Source organism: Euprymna scolopes, chromosome 17 (genome assembly GCF_053919585.1).
Source record: "Euprymna scolopes isolate OS-2025 chromosome 17, ASM5391958v1, whole genome shotgun sequence".
Taxonomy (NCBI): Eukaryota; Metazoa; Mollusca; class Cephalopoda; order Sepiida; family Sepiolidae; genus Euprymna; species Euprymna scolopes.
The window spans coordinates 88,911,633-88,929,385 of record NC_136498.1 but is presented as its reverse complement, the minus strand read 5'-3'; the positions used below and the strand labels follow the sequence as shown (position 1 = coordinate 88,929,385).

At 41.4% G+C, this 17,753-nt stretch overlaps 1 protein-coding gene across 2 annotated transcripts in view; it reads right to left on the bottom strand.

Moving 5' to 3' along the window:
- LOC145296841 (receptor-type tyrosine-protein phosphatase alpha-like) overlaps positions 1–17,753 on the bottom strand; it is a 978,869-nt gene that overhangs the window by 14,784 nt on the left and 946,332 nt on the right. For both annotated transcript variants that reach the window (XM_080142961.1, XM_080142962.1), the window contains exons 25-26: positions 532–683; positions 22–157 (exon numbers count right to left, since the gene is read on the bottom strand). In XM_080142961.1, the coding sequence (XP_079999087.1) occupies positions 22–157; positions 532–683 (288 nt within the window). The remainder of the gene's footprint in view (positions 1–21; positions 158–531; positions 684–17,753) is intronic.

The following is a 17,753-nucleotide window of genomic DNA, read 5'->3' as shown; positions in this document are numbered from 1 at the left end:
TTGTAGTTCCTCTTTACTTACAACATCTTCAATAAACTGAGGCCTGTTAACTCTAATTTGTTTCACAGTTTGAAAAACATCTACTTCTCGATCAACTTTCATCCTTTCAAAAATGGCACATATTGCACAAAAGAGGCCACTACGCCGAGCTCCATCCCTAGAAAATGAAAAAAATACACATTCAAAATAGATGGGAGAAAAGGGATTCATGATAGCAAAATTATTTTTAGGGATCTTCTAGACTATTATTAAATAAACAGATATTTGATATGAAACCATTAAATGTAATCAGGATAACATGACTGAAATCCTTCGAAAATCTATCAAATACCTAAGAAAACAAAAGCCTTTAGTTTACTTTATAGAAATTTGACAAATGCATGCAAATATGTATAGGAAAAAAGGTTATTTATTATTATTAATAAGCAATGGATTTTAATAGTTTAGAAAGGCTTCTTACAGGTTTTATTTAAAGAATGTAAGATAAAAGGTATTCAACCAGAAAAACATAATTTTCAGTTGTGTGCTTACATGCAATGGACTGTGATGGGTCCTCTTCCATTTTGTGTGAGCCATTCTTGAACTTGCTGGTACAACCTGAGGATAGAAGCTGTATTATTAGGCAATTTCTGTTGGCTTGGCCAAGCCTTGAACTGAAATTGCTTGATTGCTCGTTCTTCACCCTGAATACAAATAGAAAAAATAAATAATTTTAATGACTAGGGTTTAAAAAATGAATATACATTTATAAATAACTTTTATATCAAAATTGAAAACACAGCCTGAAACTGATTATGTTTTTGTTGTTTCAAAAGAATGCACTCCCAAAGCACAGTCCTTTTTGCCATAATCAAAATCCCTTTTCTTATGCTTACACAGCAACAAATTCAACAAGTTGTTCATAACAAGCTTATTAAGAGTTTTTGATTTGCACTCAATATCTTCTCAGGCAGAGCTTTATAACACTTAAAAAGAATGGTATGGTTTGTTAATAGTCCACAACCACGATGGACGTTGTAACAAAATGCTCAATTAGTGAACTTGCATTTCATGCGTCTATCATTCAATTTTGACAGCTTTCTTCTTAGAATGAACTTTCTCTTTATCTTGCTGCATTACAATTTCTTTACTTGGTATTACTTTCACATCACTGAAGATTTTTATGTCCTTTTTCCTTATTAATAGATAATGGACTTGAGTCTTTGCTATTACAGATTGATGAATAAGATTACTTTCCTAATATAATGCAGCTATATATATAATAAGATAGAATTTGATATATAATGCAGTTGATATAAAATAAGATGGCTTTCCTAATATAATGCAGTTGTATCAGAATAATTACCAGAGCACCATATTTTATTTGTAAGAGCACCATATTTTATTACAAACTAATAGGATCTATGTACTGGCAATTTATGGTGGTAATTGCTAGTGGTAGCCATTGTCGGCTCAAGAAAATTGTCTGCACTGGCGGCAGTGTCTAAAAATGAAAGCATCTGGCTTTTAACATCATGCATTCTCTGGCAGTGGCAAGTAGCGGAATCCAGTAGTTGTCATCGCGGACGCTGCTTGTTGCTGGCGATTAGTGTTGCTTAAAGGCAGTTACATTGGCTTAAATTCAACTGCTTCAAAATCAAATTGTCTGTCACTTGATGCTAGTGGTGAGCACTAGTGCTCACTGGTATGTAGTCTTGTTTTGAGGTGTTTGGTGGTCACAAGTTGCCTCTGCAGCAATCGTTCATTGCTGAGCATGGCGTATATTTGATTGCTCTGAAATGCAATTACCTGTCTCTAATTGTTATGAAATGGTAGGCACTGTAATCAATTGTGGTGTGTATAAGTATTATTGGTGGTAATTGTTGGATAGTGATATTTTTAAGTGGTTACTGTCACCTGATGACACTGGCATGCACTAGCACTTATTACTATATTAAGGCGGTAATTTGTGGTCACTGGCCATGTTTACAACTCTTTGTCACTGATGTAAAGTGTCGGAGAATGGCGGCCATGACTACTGTAGGGTTCGCTGTTTTATACATATGCATAATACGGACTGTGCTATATTTTGCATATTATGTTTGAGTAAAATAAACTTATTTAATGCATTACTTATTACGATGGCTTACCAATAGACAATACAGAACACTCTCTTCCAATTCTGATTTTAGCAGAACGATGGAATGGCACTTGGACCAACACTTTACCATTAGTACTTCTTCAATTAAGGGAATGCTATTTTCAAATACAGAAACTAACGTACTTGGTATCGCCATCAAAACAAAACAAAAAAAATTGCATACAAAATAAAATACATGAATTACTGTTTTAAAAAGTTCCACTTAATTAGTCCGCCTTTATTTTAGTTTGAACCCAGGCACACTATGTTTTCTTTAAGTTAATACATCACTTTCAACATGGCCAATATTATTGCATCGATACCAACCATTTGTAAATAAACATGTTTATGAGACTGACTATCGGCCACTTTATTTTGCTCCTGACTTTACTGGCATGCTTCGTTTTCTGCTTTTTCGTTCTCTGCTGCTTTTTTCTATTTCTGCACTTTCTTTTTACCTTTTTATTCTTCTTCATTTTTTCCTGAATCTTAATCTACATAAAACTTGTAAACAATTTCTTACATAAAGCCTACTAGCCACTATACTGATTAATAATAGGGTTTTTCGATTTTACAGTTTAAATGCTTCCATATTTCTTTCCGTTATTCCTTTTCTTTTTTTTCTTATTTTGCTTCTCCTTCGTTTTCTTTTTTTTTTCTTATTTTGCTTTTCCTTTGTTTTCTTTTTTTTCTTATTTCGCGTCTCCTTTGTTTTCTTATTTTTGACGTTAAATTTGAACTCAACCTCAGATCAAAAGTCTCAAACTCAAATCCAACTGTTCTCTTCTCTCTACACTTTCCACACTGACGCCCAAAATAAAGAAGACGGCTTTTTTATAGAGAGACCCAACCACATCTCATTTGCATACCCCCCCCCCTCTTGTCACATCATGTGATTTTCAGTCCATAAATACCAGGGGGCGGCCATTTTTATTTTCTCTTTTTTTTCTTTCCTAACACGAGCCGCACGATGCATGAGGTAAGGTTCTTTACTTTTAACCACACGCCCCCTTGATCTCTAAGATCAATAATTAGTATCATAGTCCGCCATCCACGCTGCGCGTCTTCGTTCATGGTGCAATCGTCGAAGAGGCTCTTCTTCAGACACTTCAACATCAGCATCAACCTCTGTAATCAGAGTTTTTTTTTCTGTCTGTTTCGATTTACTCAAAACCGCACACACCTCGTCTTCTCATGTATCGTTCTCTTCTTCCTCTTCTACTTCTTGCTCTTTTTCTTCTCAGTCGTCAGAAGCGTCGTCTTTGTCTTGACTACGTTTTTCCTTCTCCCTTCTTGCTCACAGTGACCCGTTTTTATGCCAAGCTGAACTCTCGTGTGTGTGAGAGAACACGAGATTTTGCGTGATTACTTGGCAATATTAACCGGCCGCCGCCATCCATTTTTCTTTGGACGTGCCCGCTTTGCAGAGTGCACACCTCGAGCGTTTGTCAGGTAAGTCCGTCTGTTCGCAATTTATTACACACTCCCCCCTGATCTCATTATCACAGAAAGAGCAGGGAGGCGGTGGCCTTTTTCTTCGAGTGCTTCTTCGGAGAGGGGGATTCGGGGCTGTGCTGTCTTCCGTGACACGAAGGTCGGCGAACCTAAAGCTGAGCATCGCAGTATCACTGTCCGGGTCTTCATCATCAGCAGGAGGGTCAGTACTTTGAAGGCTACCACTCTCAGTGTCGCTGTGCGTTGAAGCCGTCATGAACCAGAATGATGGGTCGCTGGTCACGGATTCAATTTCACTATCTTCGTCAAGCGGCAGCTGCGTTTGGAATACTGATCTTAAGTCTTTAATATGACGAGGTACTCAATCAACTCGCACCGCCTGCGGGCTGATCACTTCAGTGACATGACCGGTTCCGTAGCGAGTCGTGCACTGGCCTCGGGGTTTTTTAACCCAGACGACATCTCCCTCTTTTATGTTCTTTTGTGGTGGCTCCGGTTCGGGTAGTGAGCTGCTCTCCAAACCTCTCACCCTGACACGGTATGTATGTAGCGCATTGGCTGGCGTGGTGGAGGGTGAAACATCGTCCTTAGGGGTGACGTTGTACCAATAGACTGCTTCAGGTACCGTACACCCCTTCCACGCTGCGATTGTCTTAACAGTTCTGTGATTGCGCTCAATAATCCCGTTTCCACTGGGAACATGGGCACACCGAAAACGCAGATGGACACCCCAGCCATCTGCAAACTGTTTAAACGGCTCACTAACAAAAGCGGGGCCATTGTCGGTGAGTATCTCAGAAGGAGGGCCACGCTCGAGGAACACACCTTCCAACTCATGGATAATGGCAGCCGCGTCCTGCCGGCGAAGGGGCTGCCACAATGAAAACCTAGATGGTCCACAGTCGATAAGCGTCAAAAAATGCCTCCCGTTGTAGTGCGTTATGTCCATCGCAATCCTATCCCAATTACGCTTCACACTGAGTATTCCCTTCTTCCACCGGACAGGTGCTGGGTCGATCGATCGGCAGGTGTTGCAGCTTCCCACAACAGATTTCACAGCCCTCCGAGACACAGAGGGGTCAACCAATCTGGCGAAGTAAAGCGTTCGGTTTACACCGGGGTGCCCGCTTTGGCAATGGACATCATTAATATGCTCCGGGCTGAGTCTATGTCCCACTGCAGGGCAATTTACAGGTGCTGACTCGTTCACTTCTTTTGGCAGGTCTAGCCAACGGCGTGGCACTCTGGTCAGATGATCTGCCTGATTCAAACAGGACTGCACCAGTGTCACATCTATGACCAAGTCGTATTCCTTAGTGGTTTCGGTTAGGGTAGCAAGCCGCCTCCGGATCAACATTTCGGCCGACGCCTTCGTTGTCAGACGTGCTTTTCCGTTCAAGGCATTGGTCATCCACCGATGCACACACGTGGAATCCGTGATGATGTGAAGGATTCTAGCCTGCCACTGAAGCGCTAGATTGACTCCTTTCAGTGTAGCATCGAGTTCAGCTAGGTTTATATGCTTGGCGTCATTCTCCGGCCGAAGCCAGCAGGCATCTTCTATTATCCTTCCGTCGACCGCCAGAGCAACGCCAAGGGCAAGTGAGCTGGCGTCTACCCAAACTGTAAATTCACTCCCATCGACGCACCAGCTCCCCCGTACAGGGTCATCATTGGTCACTCTGGCCACAACTTCCACCAGCATGCTTCGCAGGGCAGGATCATGCACCTCATCGTCCCATCCAGTTGACATAGAAGTTGCCCGTCGCTTTATGGCCGCTACAGCCACTCGGAGCCACCCACACACAGGGAAGTGACCCACCAATTTTCCGCAAATGGCAAACGTGCTCCGACGTGTGATGGTAAATGGGATTTCCGGGATTTCACCACTCCTTCCCCATTGAAGGCCATCTGCACTTCCGCTCACCTGCAGTCCGAGCACTTTCGCCCCGTCCTGTAGCCGCTCCGGCTCCTTGCACGACAATCCGAAGTGCTCGAAGTGTTCTTTGACCGCCTGGGCAGACAGGAGGCTCTCATTGACAAAAATGTCGTCTATATACAACGATGTCGCATTTTGCACCGCTTCATCTTGACGCCGGATCGCCTGCATGATTTCTGTCATGATGTTAGGGGCTACATTCAGGCCGAATCCTAGCCTGGTCAAGCAATAGGGAGTTCCTTTGATCACCACCGTCTGGAACGGCCACAGCGATTTCTCAACACGTATTTGCAAGTACGCTCTTCGCAAGTCCAGTATGGCTGCTTCCGCACCCTGCCGCCGCCACTCCCGTAGTTTATGAGCACAGACATCAGCCTCCGCAGTGTGTGGGTCAACGTATTCATTAAGTTCCCGGTAATCAAGAACAGGTCGAACTTTCTGCTTGTTCTCTTGTCTGACAGCCATCAGGGGAATTAGCCCCCGCCGGGGCCCGAGCTCATCCTCTGGGTATGGAACTAACCAGCCATTATCCAGCCACACTTGAAGTTCTGCCTCGTACTGCCCCCTAAGCCACGCAGGAGGGGGATACTCTGTAAGTCGATTCCGCAATGACACTGGTGGCTGGTCGCCTGCCCATTTCCAGGACGCTGTCCAAGTGTTTGTGCCCTTATCGTATTCTGCATGGAAGTCGGGCTCATCGAGAGTGATTGCTGCACACATTTGTTTGTTTGGTCGAGAGAAGCTCACATCACCGGCGCCGTTCACAGTAATTCCGCCTAGCTGTGTGATAGCGTCCATTCCAAGGAGAAGGTCATATCCGAGCAGCTCCCCATCGACCACTAACACCGTCACAGCAACCGGAGAGCCATTGCCAATGCTGATATGAACAACGCTGATCCCACAACACACCAATGAGCCTTGGCCGACAGTAAGTACAGGGATCCTTCGTTTCTTCCATGTGGCGCAATATTCCTTTCGAAGAAGGGTTTGGGTACAGCCGGTGTCAACCAGCGCTGAACGTTCACATCCATCAACTTGAACTGTTACTGCAGGCAGCGCTTTGTTCAATGCCGCGTTGGGGAGGGTGCTAGCGCTGCGGCGTCCTCCCCTTGCCCGTTTCCCGGACAATTCCGCGCTATGTGGCCTGGCTTATTGCATTGGTGACACCGTATTACTTGTCGTGCTCCATAATTAGGGGTGCGCCTTGTACCGCTTTTGCAGTCTCTGGAAAAGTGGTTGGGGCCACCACAGGTATAGCATCGTAGACCCTTCGTTGGCGAGTCCAGAGTGTCAACAGCTGCGGAGACTAGTTCTCGATCGTCTTTCAAGATGTTTCGTGCTCTCGCCAATAACTCCTCCAATCCAATCTCAGTGAGTCTTGACGATGCTCACAGCAGTCGACTTGCCTCATCCGGAAGTCCCGACAAAAAGGCGCATGCCAATATGCGATCACTTGCACCGCCGAAGGGAGTGGCAAGCTTTTTCAAGTTGGCCATGTAGACATCCACTGTCTCCCCCGGCCCAAGTCGGCGTTCGGAAAACTGCCTCCAGGCGACAAAAGGGTCTGTACCAAATGCCCCGTATAGCACTTGTGTAATCTGCTCCATGGTCGGATCCTCCCCTAGCTGCTGGTACACGGCATAAGCCCGTGAGTCTCAATGGGATAACCATAGCTGGGTCTTTAATCTTGCACAACCGGCAAACGCGCTCAGCCTTTTCCAGCCATTCGACCACCGAGGGACCAGTGGGGGAGCCATCGAATTCTGGAATTAATCTGATGTCAAATTTCTCCATACCAAAGCTGAAATAGCTTGTAATCAGAGTTTTTTTTTCTGTTTGTTTCGATTTACTCAAAACCGCACACACCTCATCTTCTCATGTATCGTTCTCTTCTTCCTCTTCTACTTCTTGCTCTTTTTCTTCTTTTTTCTTCTCAGTCGTCAGAAGCGTCGTCTTTGTCTTGACTACGTTTTTTCCTTCTCCCTTCTTGCTCACAGTGACCCGTTTTTATGCCAAGCTGAACTCTCGTGTGTGTGAGAGAACACGAGATTTTGCGTGATTACTTGGCAATATTAACTGGCCGCCGCCATCTTGCCATTTTTCTTTGGACGTGCCCGCTTTGCAGAGTGCACACCTCGAGCGTTTGTCAGGTAAGCCCGTCTGTTCGCAATTTATTACACAACCTCCCCTTCCTCTGATGGCAAGGAGACTCTCCATATATCTAAAATGTGATGAGGCATTCCGTCAATCGCTACCTTGTTTTTGGAGAGTATTTCAGTCATTGTACCTTTTCCCCAGCGAGTCGTGCAATGAGAATTGGGTGGTTTCACCCACACCTCTTCACCAACTGCGATGTCCACACAGGCCTGTTCTTCTCTCTGCATTACAGTCAATGGATGTCGCCATTCATAAGAAAAAATAGACCGGTGCGGCACTGAATTTTTGTCTTGACCAGCCTTCGGCGTCATATTGTACCAAAAAACTGCTTCTTGGGGTGAAATCTGGCTCTTGATGCCACAGTTTTTATAGTGCGATGGTGCCTCTCTATAATTCCATTTCCACTTGGACAGTATGCAGCTCTAAAATATAGCCCCACATTCCACTTCGCACATAAGTCTCTAAAAACTTCCGAGCGGAAAGACGTACCATTATCTACCAACACCTTTTCTATTGGCCCCCTTTCCATAAAAACCTCCTCTTACCTCTCTTTACCTCTTCTGCTGTTTAATTCTTGATTTTCCGCCATATCGCTACTCTCCCAGGCCCACAATCAATCATAGTTACATGCGGTTCATGTTGATAATGTATGATGTCAATGGCCAATCTCCGCCAATTCTCTTCAACATGCAGTTCCCCTTTTTCATGTCTAGCCGGTGCAGGGTCGATTGATTGGCATTCCCTACATTGTTCCACCATCTTTTAGATGTCTTGCATTGTGACGTGCAGGTTTACTTTTCTTGCCATGTAAAGGGTCCGTTCCTTTCCAAAATGATGCAGGTTATGCAGGTCTTTTAAATTCTTTACTGCACAACATGCTGGAGCCCCGTCTCTTTCCTTGTGTAGCCAGGCTTTCTTGACTCTTGTCAGCCCATCTGCTTTATTTTTTTGTGACAGAACTAAGGTAATAGTTACCTTTAGTTCGAATTCTTGAACCAAGTCTCCCAGCGCTTCAAGTCTACGCTTGATAAGCATCTCCACTGCTCCTTTTGTTTTGATCCACTTATCACCAGACAGCTTCGATTTAATCCACGACACCACTGTTGCAGAGTCTGTTTTAACGTTCACTATCTGTAGCCCCCATATTAGAGCCAAATTGATGCCGTTCATCACAGCATCGAGTTCCGCAACATTGATATGGGCGCTATCATCCTTTTTGCGTAGCCAAGCAGCATCTTCAACAGCCACTTCTCCTATTTCCAATAATACCCCTAATGCTACACTGCTAGCATCAGTCCATATCACCCCTTCATGGCCCTCCTTTACATGCCATTCTCCTGTTACAGGGTCCATTTTTTTCACTTCTGCAATGACTTCTTGTATCACGAGAAGCACTTCTTGATCAAACGCATCTTCCCAACTGTCTGTCCCAGTCTGCCTTTTAATAAAACTGCACGCAGTTCGCAGCCATCTAGCTATTGGGTAGTGGCCAACCAGCTTTCCACATATAGAGAAAAGCTCTCTGTTGGCTAGGTCAACCTTGGCTTCAGGGATCTCATTTCCTCACCCAAACATCAATTTTCCCACCTTATTGTTCTGTATTTGAAATCCCAAAGCCATTCCGTTTTCCAGTGACTCGGGCGGTTTTGTCGTCAGTCCATATGATTTGATATGCTCTCTCACCCTTTCCGCAGTCACCTCTGTTTCACTAGTATATCGTCGATGTAAGAGCAGGTGCCTCTCTTAACTGCATCATCTTTGGCCAACACTGTCTTAAGAACTGCCATCATTATCTTTGGTGCGGAGTTCAGACCAAATCCTAATCTGGTCAGACAATAAACTTGACCTTTGTACTCTACCAATTGATATTTCCACAATTTCTCATCCACATGAAGTTGGAGGTAAGCTTACTTCAGGTCCACAATTTTAGTTGCCTGCTTTATCCTCCTCCATTTCCTTACGACTTCTTCACACATGTCGATTCCGTCCTTTGTGTGACAAGCGACAAACTTGTTCAGCTCACGGAAATCCAACACTGGCCTAACTTTCTTCTTAATAGGTTGGACAACAGCCATGAGTGGCAAAATTCCTCCAACTTTCCCTGACCACGGCATTAATATTCCTTCATCTATCCATCTTTCAACTTCTTTTTCAAACTGCGGCTCCGCAGCTCCTTTCAGTGTGCTTTTGTAGCAGCTGACCTGATTCATCAATACAGTTGGCTCCGCGGTCCATCGCCATTCTACCATCCATTTTTCACTATCGAAGCAGGCTCGAAAGTCATCATCCTCAATCAGACATGGTCGGGGTTTCGACGGTTGGTTGGTATCACCCCTGGTTACACTTCCTGTTATTCCCGGTGCACTCTGATTGCCAAACTTCACCTGGCCTTTAGCAATAGTAGCTCCTCCCAGTCGGTCTATCGCGTCCAGGCCCAGCACCACTGCAACCAGTCTATCCAGCACGATCACTCTTAGCCGCAATGGCATATTCCTTACTACAATCTCCGCATCGGCCTCTTCACAGCATTCCACTTCTCTGCCATCCACCGCTCTAACGTTGCTGGTTCCATTCCAAGAGTTGGCAACGCTCGTAGTAATAAGTGTTGTTGTACACCCAGTATTAACAAGAGCTCTAGCCCTCTTTCCATTGATTGTGATCACTAACTGTGAGAACAAACTCTTATACACCTGTTCAGTATAAAAGGGGTGACTACTGGCGCAATAGCACCCCTTTACTCATTTCCCGGAAGCGAAGGGCAATTCCTGCTAATGTGCCCTATGTGGCCACACCGAAAACAGATAATGTCTGGCCGTGGGTCCCTACAGTCTCTCATCAGGTGTGGTCCTTGACATTGAAAGCAGTTACCGGTAAATCCACGGCCTTGCCTCATCACTGGTCGCTCCTTTCTGCTTGCCACAGCAGCCGCGACCGCCCCCAGCTCACCGAACTGTTTCGCCAAAACTCTAGCATGCCTTAGAATCTCCTCCACCTTCATGGTTTCAATATCAGTAAGTCATTGCAGTTCCATGGAGATGCAATCAAGGAAACCAGTTACAAGCGCCAGTTTTACAGTCTTCTCAAGGCTGCGTCCCCCATATCCAGCCAATCCTGCTAGTTGCCTTATCTCTGCCACGTACACGTCCACAGACTCCCCAGTCCAGGTGACTCTTTTGAGCTTGTTGTAAGCCTCAAACGCGCTCTCGGAAAATGCGGTCTTTAACCGGTTTTCAATGCTCTCAGCAATGGCCTGATCCATCTCTCCCATTTCTAGATAGACCGCTAGAGCACTTCCTTCCAAATACATTGGTATTAACGTGGCTACATCCTCGATCTTCTGCAGCCTTGCCACCAACTTCAGCTTGTTAAGCCACACAACCACGTCACCTTCTCCAGTAAATGGCCTCAGGATATCACTGCTCAATCTTACTCGGTCACCCGTTTTTGTCACTGTGCCGTTAAATTTGAACTCAACCTCAGATCAAAAGTCTCAAACTCAAATCCAACTGTTCTCTTCTCTCTACACTTTCCACACTGACGCCCAAAATAAAGAAGAGGCTCTTTTATAGAGAGACCCAACCACATCTCATTTGCATACCCCCTCCCCCCTCTCGTCACATCATGTGATTTTCAGTCCATAAATACAAGGGGGCGGCCATTTTTATTTTCTCTTTTTTTTTTCTTTCCTAACACGAACCGCACGATGCATGAGGTAAGGTTCTTTACTTTTAACCACATTTTGCTTCTCCTTTTTTCTTTTCTTATTTTGCTACTCCTTCGTTTTCTTTTTTTTCTTATTTTGGTTCTCATTCGTTTTCTTTTTTTTTCTTCTGTTGCTTCTCCTACATTTTCTTTTTTCTTTAGTTTGCTTCTCCTTTTTTCTTTTCTTATTTTGCTTCTCCTTCGTTTTCTTTTTTTTCTTATTTTGCTTCTCATTCGTTTTCTTATTTTGCTTCTCCTTCGTTTTCTTTTTTTTCTTATTTTGCTTCTCATTCGTTTTCTTATTTTGCTTCTCCTTCGTTTTCTTTTTTTTCTTATTTTGCTTCTCCTCCGTTTTCTTGTTTTTCTTATATCGCTTCTCCTTCGTTTTCTTTTTTTATTTTGCTTCTCTTGTTTTCTTTTTTTTTATTTTGCTTCTCTTGTTTTCTTTTTTTTTATTTTGCTTCTCTTGTTTTCTTTTTTTTTATTTTGCTTCTCCTTCGTTTTCTTTTTTTTTCTTTCTTATTTTGCTTCTCCTACGGTTTTTTTTTCTTTAGTTTGCTTCTCCTTCTTTTTCTTTTTTTTCTTATTTTGCTTCTTCGTTTTCTTTTTTTTCTTCTGTTGTTTCTCCTTCGTTTTCTTTTTTCTTTAGTTTGCTTCTCCTTTTTCTTTTTTTTCTTATTTTACTTCTCCTTCGTTTTCTTCTTTTGCTTCTTCTTCATTTTCTTTTTTGTCTTTTCCTTTGTTTTCTTTTTTTTCTTATTTTGCTTCTCCTTTGTTTTCTTATTTTACTTCTCCTTCGTTTTCTTTTTTTTCTTATTTTGTTTCTCCTTCGTTTTCTTTTTTTTTTATTTTGCTTCTCCTTTGTTTTTTTATTTCGCTTTTCCTTCGTTTTCTTATTTTGCTTCATCTTCTGTATTCTTTTCTTCTTATTTTTACATCTCCTCCGTTGTTTTTTCTTCTTTTGCTTGTCCTTCGTTTTCTTTTTTTTCTTATTTTGCTTCTCCTTAGTTTTCTTTTTTTTTCTTATTTTGCTTCTCCTTAGTTTTCTTTTTTTTCTTTTTTTGCTTCTCCTTAGTTTTCTTTTTTTTTCTTATTTTGTTTCTCCTTCGTTTTCTTTTTTTTCTTATTTTTCTTCTCCTTCGTTTTCTTTTTTTCTTATTTTGTTTCTCCTTCGTTTTCTTTTTTTTCTTATTTTGTTTCTCCTTCGTTTTCTTTTTTTTCTTATTTTGTTTCTCCTTCGTTTTCTTCTTTTGCTTCTTCTTCATTTTCTTTTTTGTCTTTTCCTTTGTTTTCTTTTTTTTCTTATTTTGTTTCTCCTTCGTTTTCTTTTTTTTTATTTTGCTTCTCCTTCGTTTTCTTATTTTGCTTTTCTTTCGTTTTCTTATTTTGCTTCATCTTCTGTATTCTTTTTTCTTATTTTTACATCTCCTCCGTTGTTTTTTCTTTTTTTTGCTTGTCCTTCGTTTTCTTTTTTTCTTATTTTTCTTCTCCTTTGTTTTTTTTTTTTTTTACATGGGTGACACAACTTATCAAGGCCCGAAGGCCACTCAGGGATAAGGGTTATTTTGTGTACAGTAATCAATGAGATAGTATTGTAGTAATCGTTAGTATTGGGGGTTTTGATAGAATGTCTTACTTAAGGGGGCGGTTTGTCAGGAGTTTATGTTGGACTTGAAGACGTGCAAGTTGTAGTCAGGTGAGAAACAGGCAAGCGGCAGAGAGTTCTACTGGCGTGCAATTCTAAGAAAGAAGCTTTGCTCTTGGAATCTACGTTTGGATTTAGGCACAGATGAAGAGTGGGAAAATTATTGACAGTAGTTTCAGCCAGGCGGGTGTTTCTCGTGAAAGATTGGCGAGGGGGGACGAGGGATTGGAGCTCAGACGAGCACTTGCCATGAAAATAACAACGTCTCTTCTGTGGGAGAGAGGTTGCAGGGAAGAGAAAAGGGCATCACCCACTAAGCCACAAAGTCTATTTTGTACTCTGTCAAGGCAGGATAGGCTGCTTTTTAGCAGCTCCTGCGCAGATGTGGCAGCAGTACTCCATCCTTGGACGTACTTGGCTTTTATACAGATAGAGAATTGCATCAGTAGTGAGATATCTTCTGGAGCGGTAGAAGGATCCCACCATTTTCCCAGCGTCCCTGGCAACAGATTTGATGTACGTGTTCCATTTCAGATCAAGAGTAAAGGTCAAAGCCAGAAGCTTGTCAAAACATGGAGCCTCCCTAAGACGAGAGCCATGCATTTCAATTGATGTCAGATGGGGATCAGAACATTGATGATGTAAAGATAGAAGATTGGTTTTGGATGCATTAAAAATGACCAGCCACCTCTTCCTCCATTGTACCACGCGCTCAAGATCAGAGGAGAGAGAATTAGAGAGAACTTTGTCATTTACAGCCTTTGATGTGTTGCCATAGATGGTCGTGTCATCAGCATAGATGTCAACGAATGATTTAAGTATGTGTTTTGGTAGATCATTGATATAGATCAGGAAGAGAGTTGGGCCCAGGATGGACCCCTGGGGGACTCCAGCATTAATACTGTGGGCCTCTGATTTCTGCCCATCAACCACTACTCTTATGAACCTATCAGAGAGAAATGATTTAATGATTGAAAAAACATTTCCAGTAATACCATAGCTGGAAATCTTGTGAGGTAGGCCTTTATACCATACCTTATCGAAGGCCTTCGATATGTCAAGAGCAATTGCCCTGGAAAGGAAACCTTTGTCAAGAGATTCATTCATCCTATGTGATATAACCGTTAGCACATCTGCTGTAGATCTTGCAGAGCGGAAACCATATTGCATGTCACTAAGAAGGTTTTTTCTGTTGAGGTGGTTGACTACTTCTTTATTTAATATGGATTCCAGCAACTTACTCATGACACACAGGAGACTTATTGGTTTGTACTGAGAGGGAGATGACTTTTCACCTGAATTCTTAAATACAGGGCATACTGATGAGGTTTTCCAGGGTGTTGGAAAGCACGTTTCCTTAAGGCAACGCTTAAACAGTTTTGTAAGTATGGGGGCAAGTTCTGGTTGGAGCTTTTTCAGCACTATAACTGGAATGCCGTTAGGGCCAGTTGCTTTACTGGAATCAAGGTTCTTGATTAGCTTGGCAACCTCACGCACAGATATTTTTATGTTGTATAGCATGTTGTCTGTTATAGGAGGAAATACAGGGAGTTGATGGTCATTGTCGCATAGGGTAGAATTAGCTGCAAAGTTCTTGGCAAATAGTCTGGCCTTGTCTGATGCTGACAAGATGACCTCAGGTCCATTGATGATAGTTGGGATAGAACGCACACTTCTGCTCAAGATCCTGTTTGCTATTTGCCAGAACTGGTGGATTTAACAGACTGAGCATATAGCTCTCTTGCATGTTTTATTACTCTTTTACAGTGGTTGCTGGCAGTCCTGAAAGCAACTTTAGTCTCAGTACATCTATTACGTTGGTAGCTATGGAAAAAGTGATTTCTGTTCACGTTGGCAGCAGCACATTCAGGGGAGAACCATAGCTGGCTGTTAGGTTTTTGTTGGAATTTTTTAGATGGTATGAATCGGTCTATGCCTACAATTAACCATTCGGTCGGGTCTGATACTATAGAGGACACATCCTTTTTAAACATGGAACGCAGAGGTAGATCCGATATAAATGTACGGAAGAGGTAGGTCAGATATGAATGTACGGAAGCTATCCCAGTCAGCCATAGAGTATCGATATACAGGTACGTCTGAAGACTTATTACATTTCATTTTTATCTTAACTGATACAACGGAGGGGTCAGAGGATCCCCGAGGAGATAGAACGGAACATGAACACAGCTCAGGGGCTTGCATATTGACCGGGTGTATCGGGCACACGGGTGGGTTCATGAACAATCTGAGTGAGGTCATAGGCAATGGTAAAATCATGACAAAACCTCCCCTCGTCATCAGTTTTATTTGAGTGGGTCAGCCATTCCACATTATGGACATTCAAGTCACCGCAAATGTGAATGTTAGCCGTTGAGCAGACAGGATGTGGTCAATTTTCTCAGATATGCTCTTAAAGATAGTAACCCCACTGTTGTGGGGCGATAAAGGGCAAATGTAAATGCAGTGGTGTAAGCTAGTGCAACCTGGAAGCACATATAAAGTAAATTAGTGTCTTCTCTGGAGATATCCCTACAACATGGAAAGCCATCTTTGATGAAGGCACATATTCCATGCCCATGGCGATCTTGGGGGTCAGATTTAGATGTTAAGTTGGAGTATCCTTTAATTATGAATTCGTCTAAAGAAGTGGTTGGCCCTATGCCAGTTTCACTTAGAAAGAATATGTCCAGTTTCGTCTCCTGTTATTGCGTTTCAACCTCTGGAAGGTTGGAACGTAGACCTCTGATGTTGGAGAAGGAGACCTGGTAGTAGGGGTCTACGTTGGAGGATGGGGTTCTAGGTTTATTTGTGTTTCTTTTTTGGAGATTTGTCATGATTTTTTTTCTTATTTTGCTTCTGCTCTGTTTTCTTTTTTTTCTTAATTTGCTTCTCATTCGTTTTCTTTTTTTCTGATTTTGCTTCCCTTCGTTTTCTTTTTTTTTATTTTGCTTCTCATTCGTTTTTTTTATTTTGCTTCCCCTTTGTTTTTTTTAGTTTTATTTTGCTTCTCCTTCGTTTTATTATTTTGCTTCTCCTTCATTTTCTTATTTTGCTCCTTCTTCGTTTCCTGTTTTTTTCTTATTTTACTTCTCCTTCGTTTTCTTTTTTTTCTTATTTTGCTTCTCATTCATTTTCTTATTTTGCTTCTTTGTTTTCGTTTTTTCTTATTTCAATTCTCCTTCATTTTCTATTTTTTCTTATTTTGCTTCTGCTTCGCTTTCTTCTTTTTCTCATTTTGCTTCTCCTTTGTTTTCTCTATTATTATTTTGCTTCTCCTTCGTTTTCTTATTTTGCTTCTACTTCGTTTTCTTTTTTTTTTAATTTTGCTTCTCCTTTGTTTTCTTTTTTTTTTAGTTTGCTTCTTCTCCGTTTTTTTTTTCTTATTTTACTTCCCTTCGTTTTCTTTCTTTTTCTTATTTTGCTTATGGTTAGTTTTCTTTTTTTCTTATTTTGCTTCTCCTTTGTGTTCTTATTTTGCTTTTCCTTCGTTGTCTTTTTTTTTCTTATTTCACTTCTCCTCGGTTTTCTTTTTATTTTGCTTCACCTTCATTTTCTTATTTTGCTTCTCGTTCGTTTTCTTTTTTTTTTTTACTTATTTTGCTTCTCCTCGGTTTTTTTTTTTTTTTTTACTTATTTTGCTTCTCCTTCGTTTTCTTATTTTGCTTCTTCTTCGTCTTCTTTTTTTCTTATTTTGCTTCTTCTTCATCTTCTTTTTTTCTTATTTTGCTTCTTCTTCATCTTCTTTTTTTCTTATTTTGCTTTTCTTTCATTTTCTTATTTTGCTATTGCTACGTTTTTTTTCTTATTTTGCTTATCTTTACTTTTCTTTTTTTTCTTATTTTGCTGCTCCTTTATGTTTTTTTGTTATTGTGCTACTCCTTCATTTTCTTTTTTTTCTTATTTCACATCTCATTCGTTTTCTCTTTTTTCTTATTTCGCTTCTCATGCATTTTCTTTTTTTTCTTATTTCGCTTCTCCTGCATTTTCTTTGTTTCTCATTTTGCTGCTTCTTCGTCTTCTTTTTTTCTTATTTTGCTTCTTCTTCGTTTTCTTTTTTTTTCTTATTTTGCTTCTTCTTCATCTTTTTTTCTTATTTTACTTCTCCTTCGTATTTTTTTTTTCTTAATTTTGTTTCTCCTTTGTTTTCATGTTCTTAATTTGCTTGTCCTTAATTTTCTTTTTTTCTTATTTTGCTTCTTCGTTTTCTTTTTTTTTTTTCTTATTTTGCTTATGATTTGTTTTCTTCTATTTTTCTTATTTTGCTTCTCCTTCGTTTTCTTTTTTTTTCTTATTTTGCTTCTCCTGTAACATAATCCCCCACTGAGGAGCATTAGAACTATGCTGAGGTAGTTTTGTATTCCCGGGTGACACCAGATAACCCAAGGATTTAAGATAGAGAAGATAAATATAGATATATTTTAATTCACTGTCAAAATGGATATATTTGTTTTTTTTTGGAGTTAGAAGACCTGAGATATTTTGTTATTTGGGAAAAACTCAACAACAGGAAATGCGAGGATGTTAGACGAACATATTGTACTGGCTGAGTGATGGTTGGTGACCTCGAAGTTATGTGATTTTTAATCTTGAATGGGGTCTCAGATCGTTGGGGCTTAGCGTGATTTGATTGGCTGGGGAGACTTCCACCCCACCTACATCGGGTCGATGCGCTCTAAAATTAAACAGATTTCTTGTTGAATTCGGGGAGAACAGGTCGTATAAACTCGCCGTTC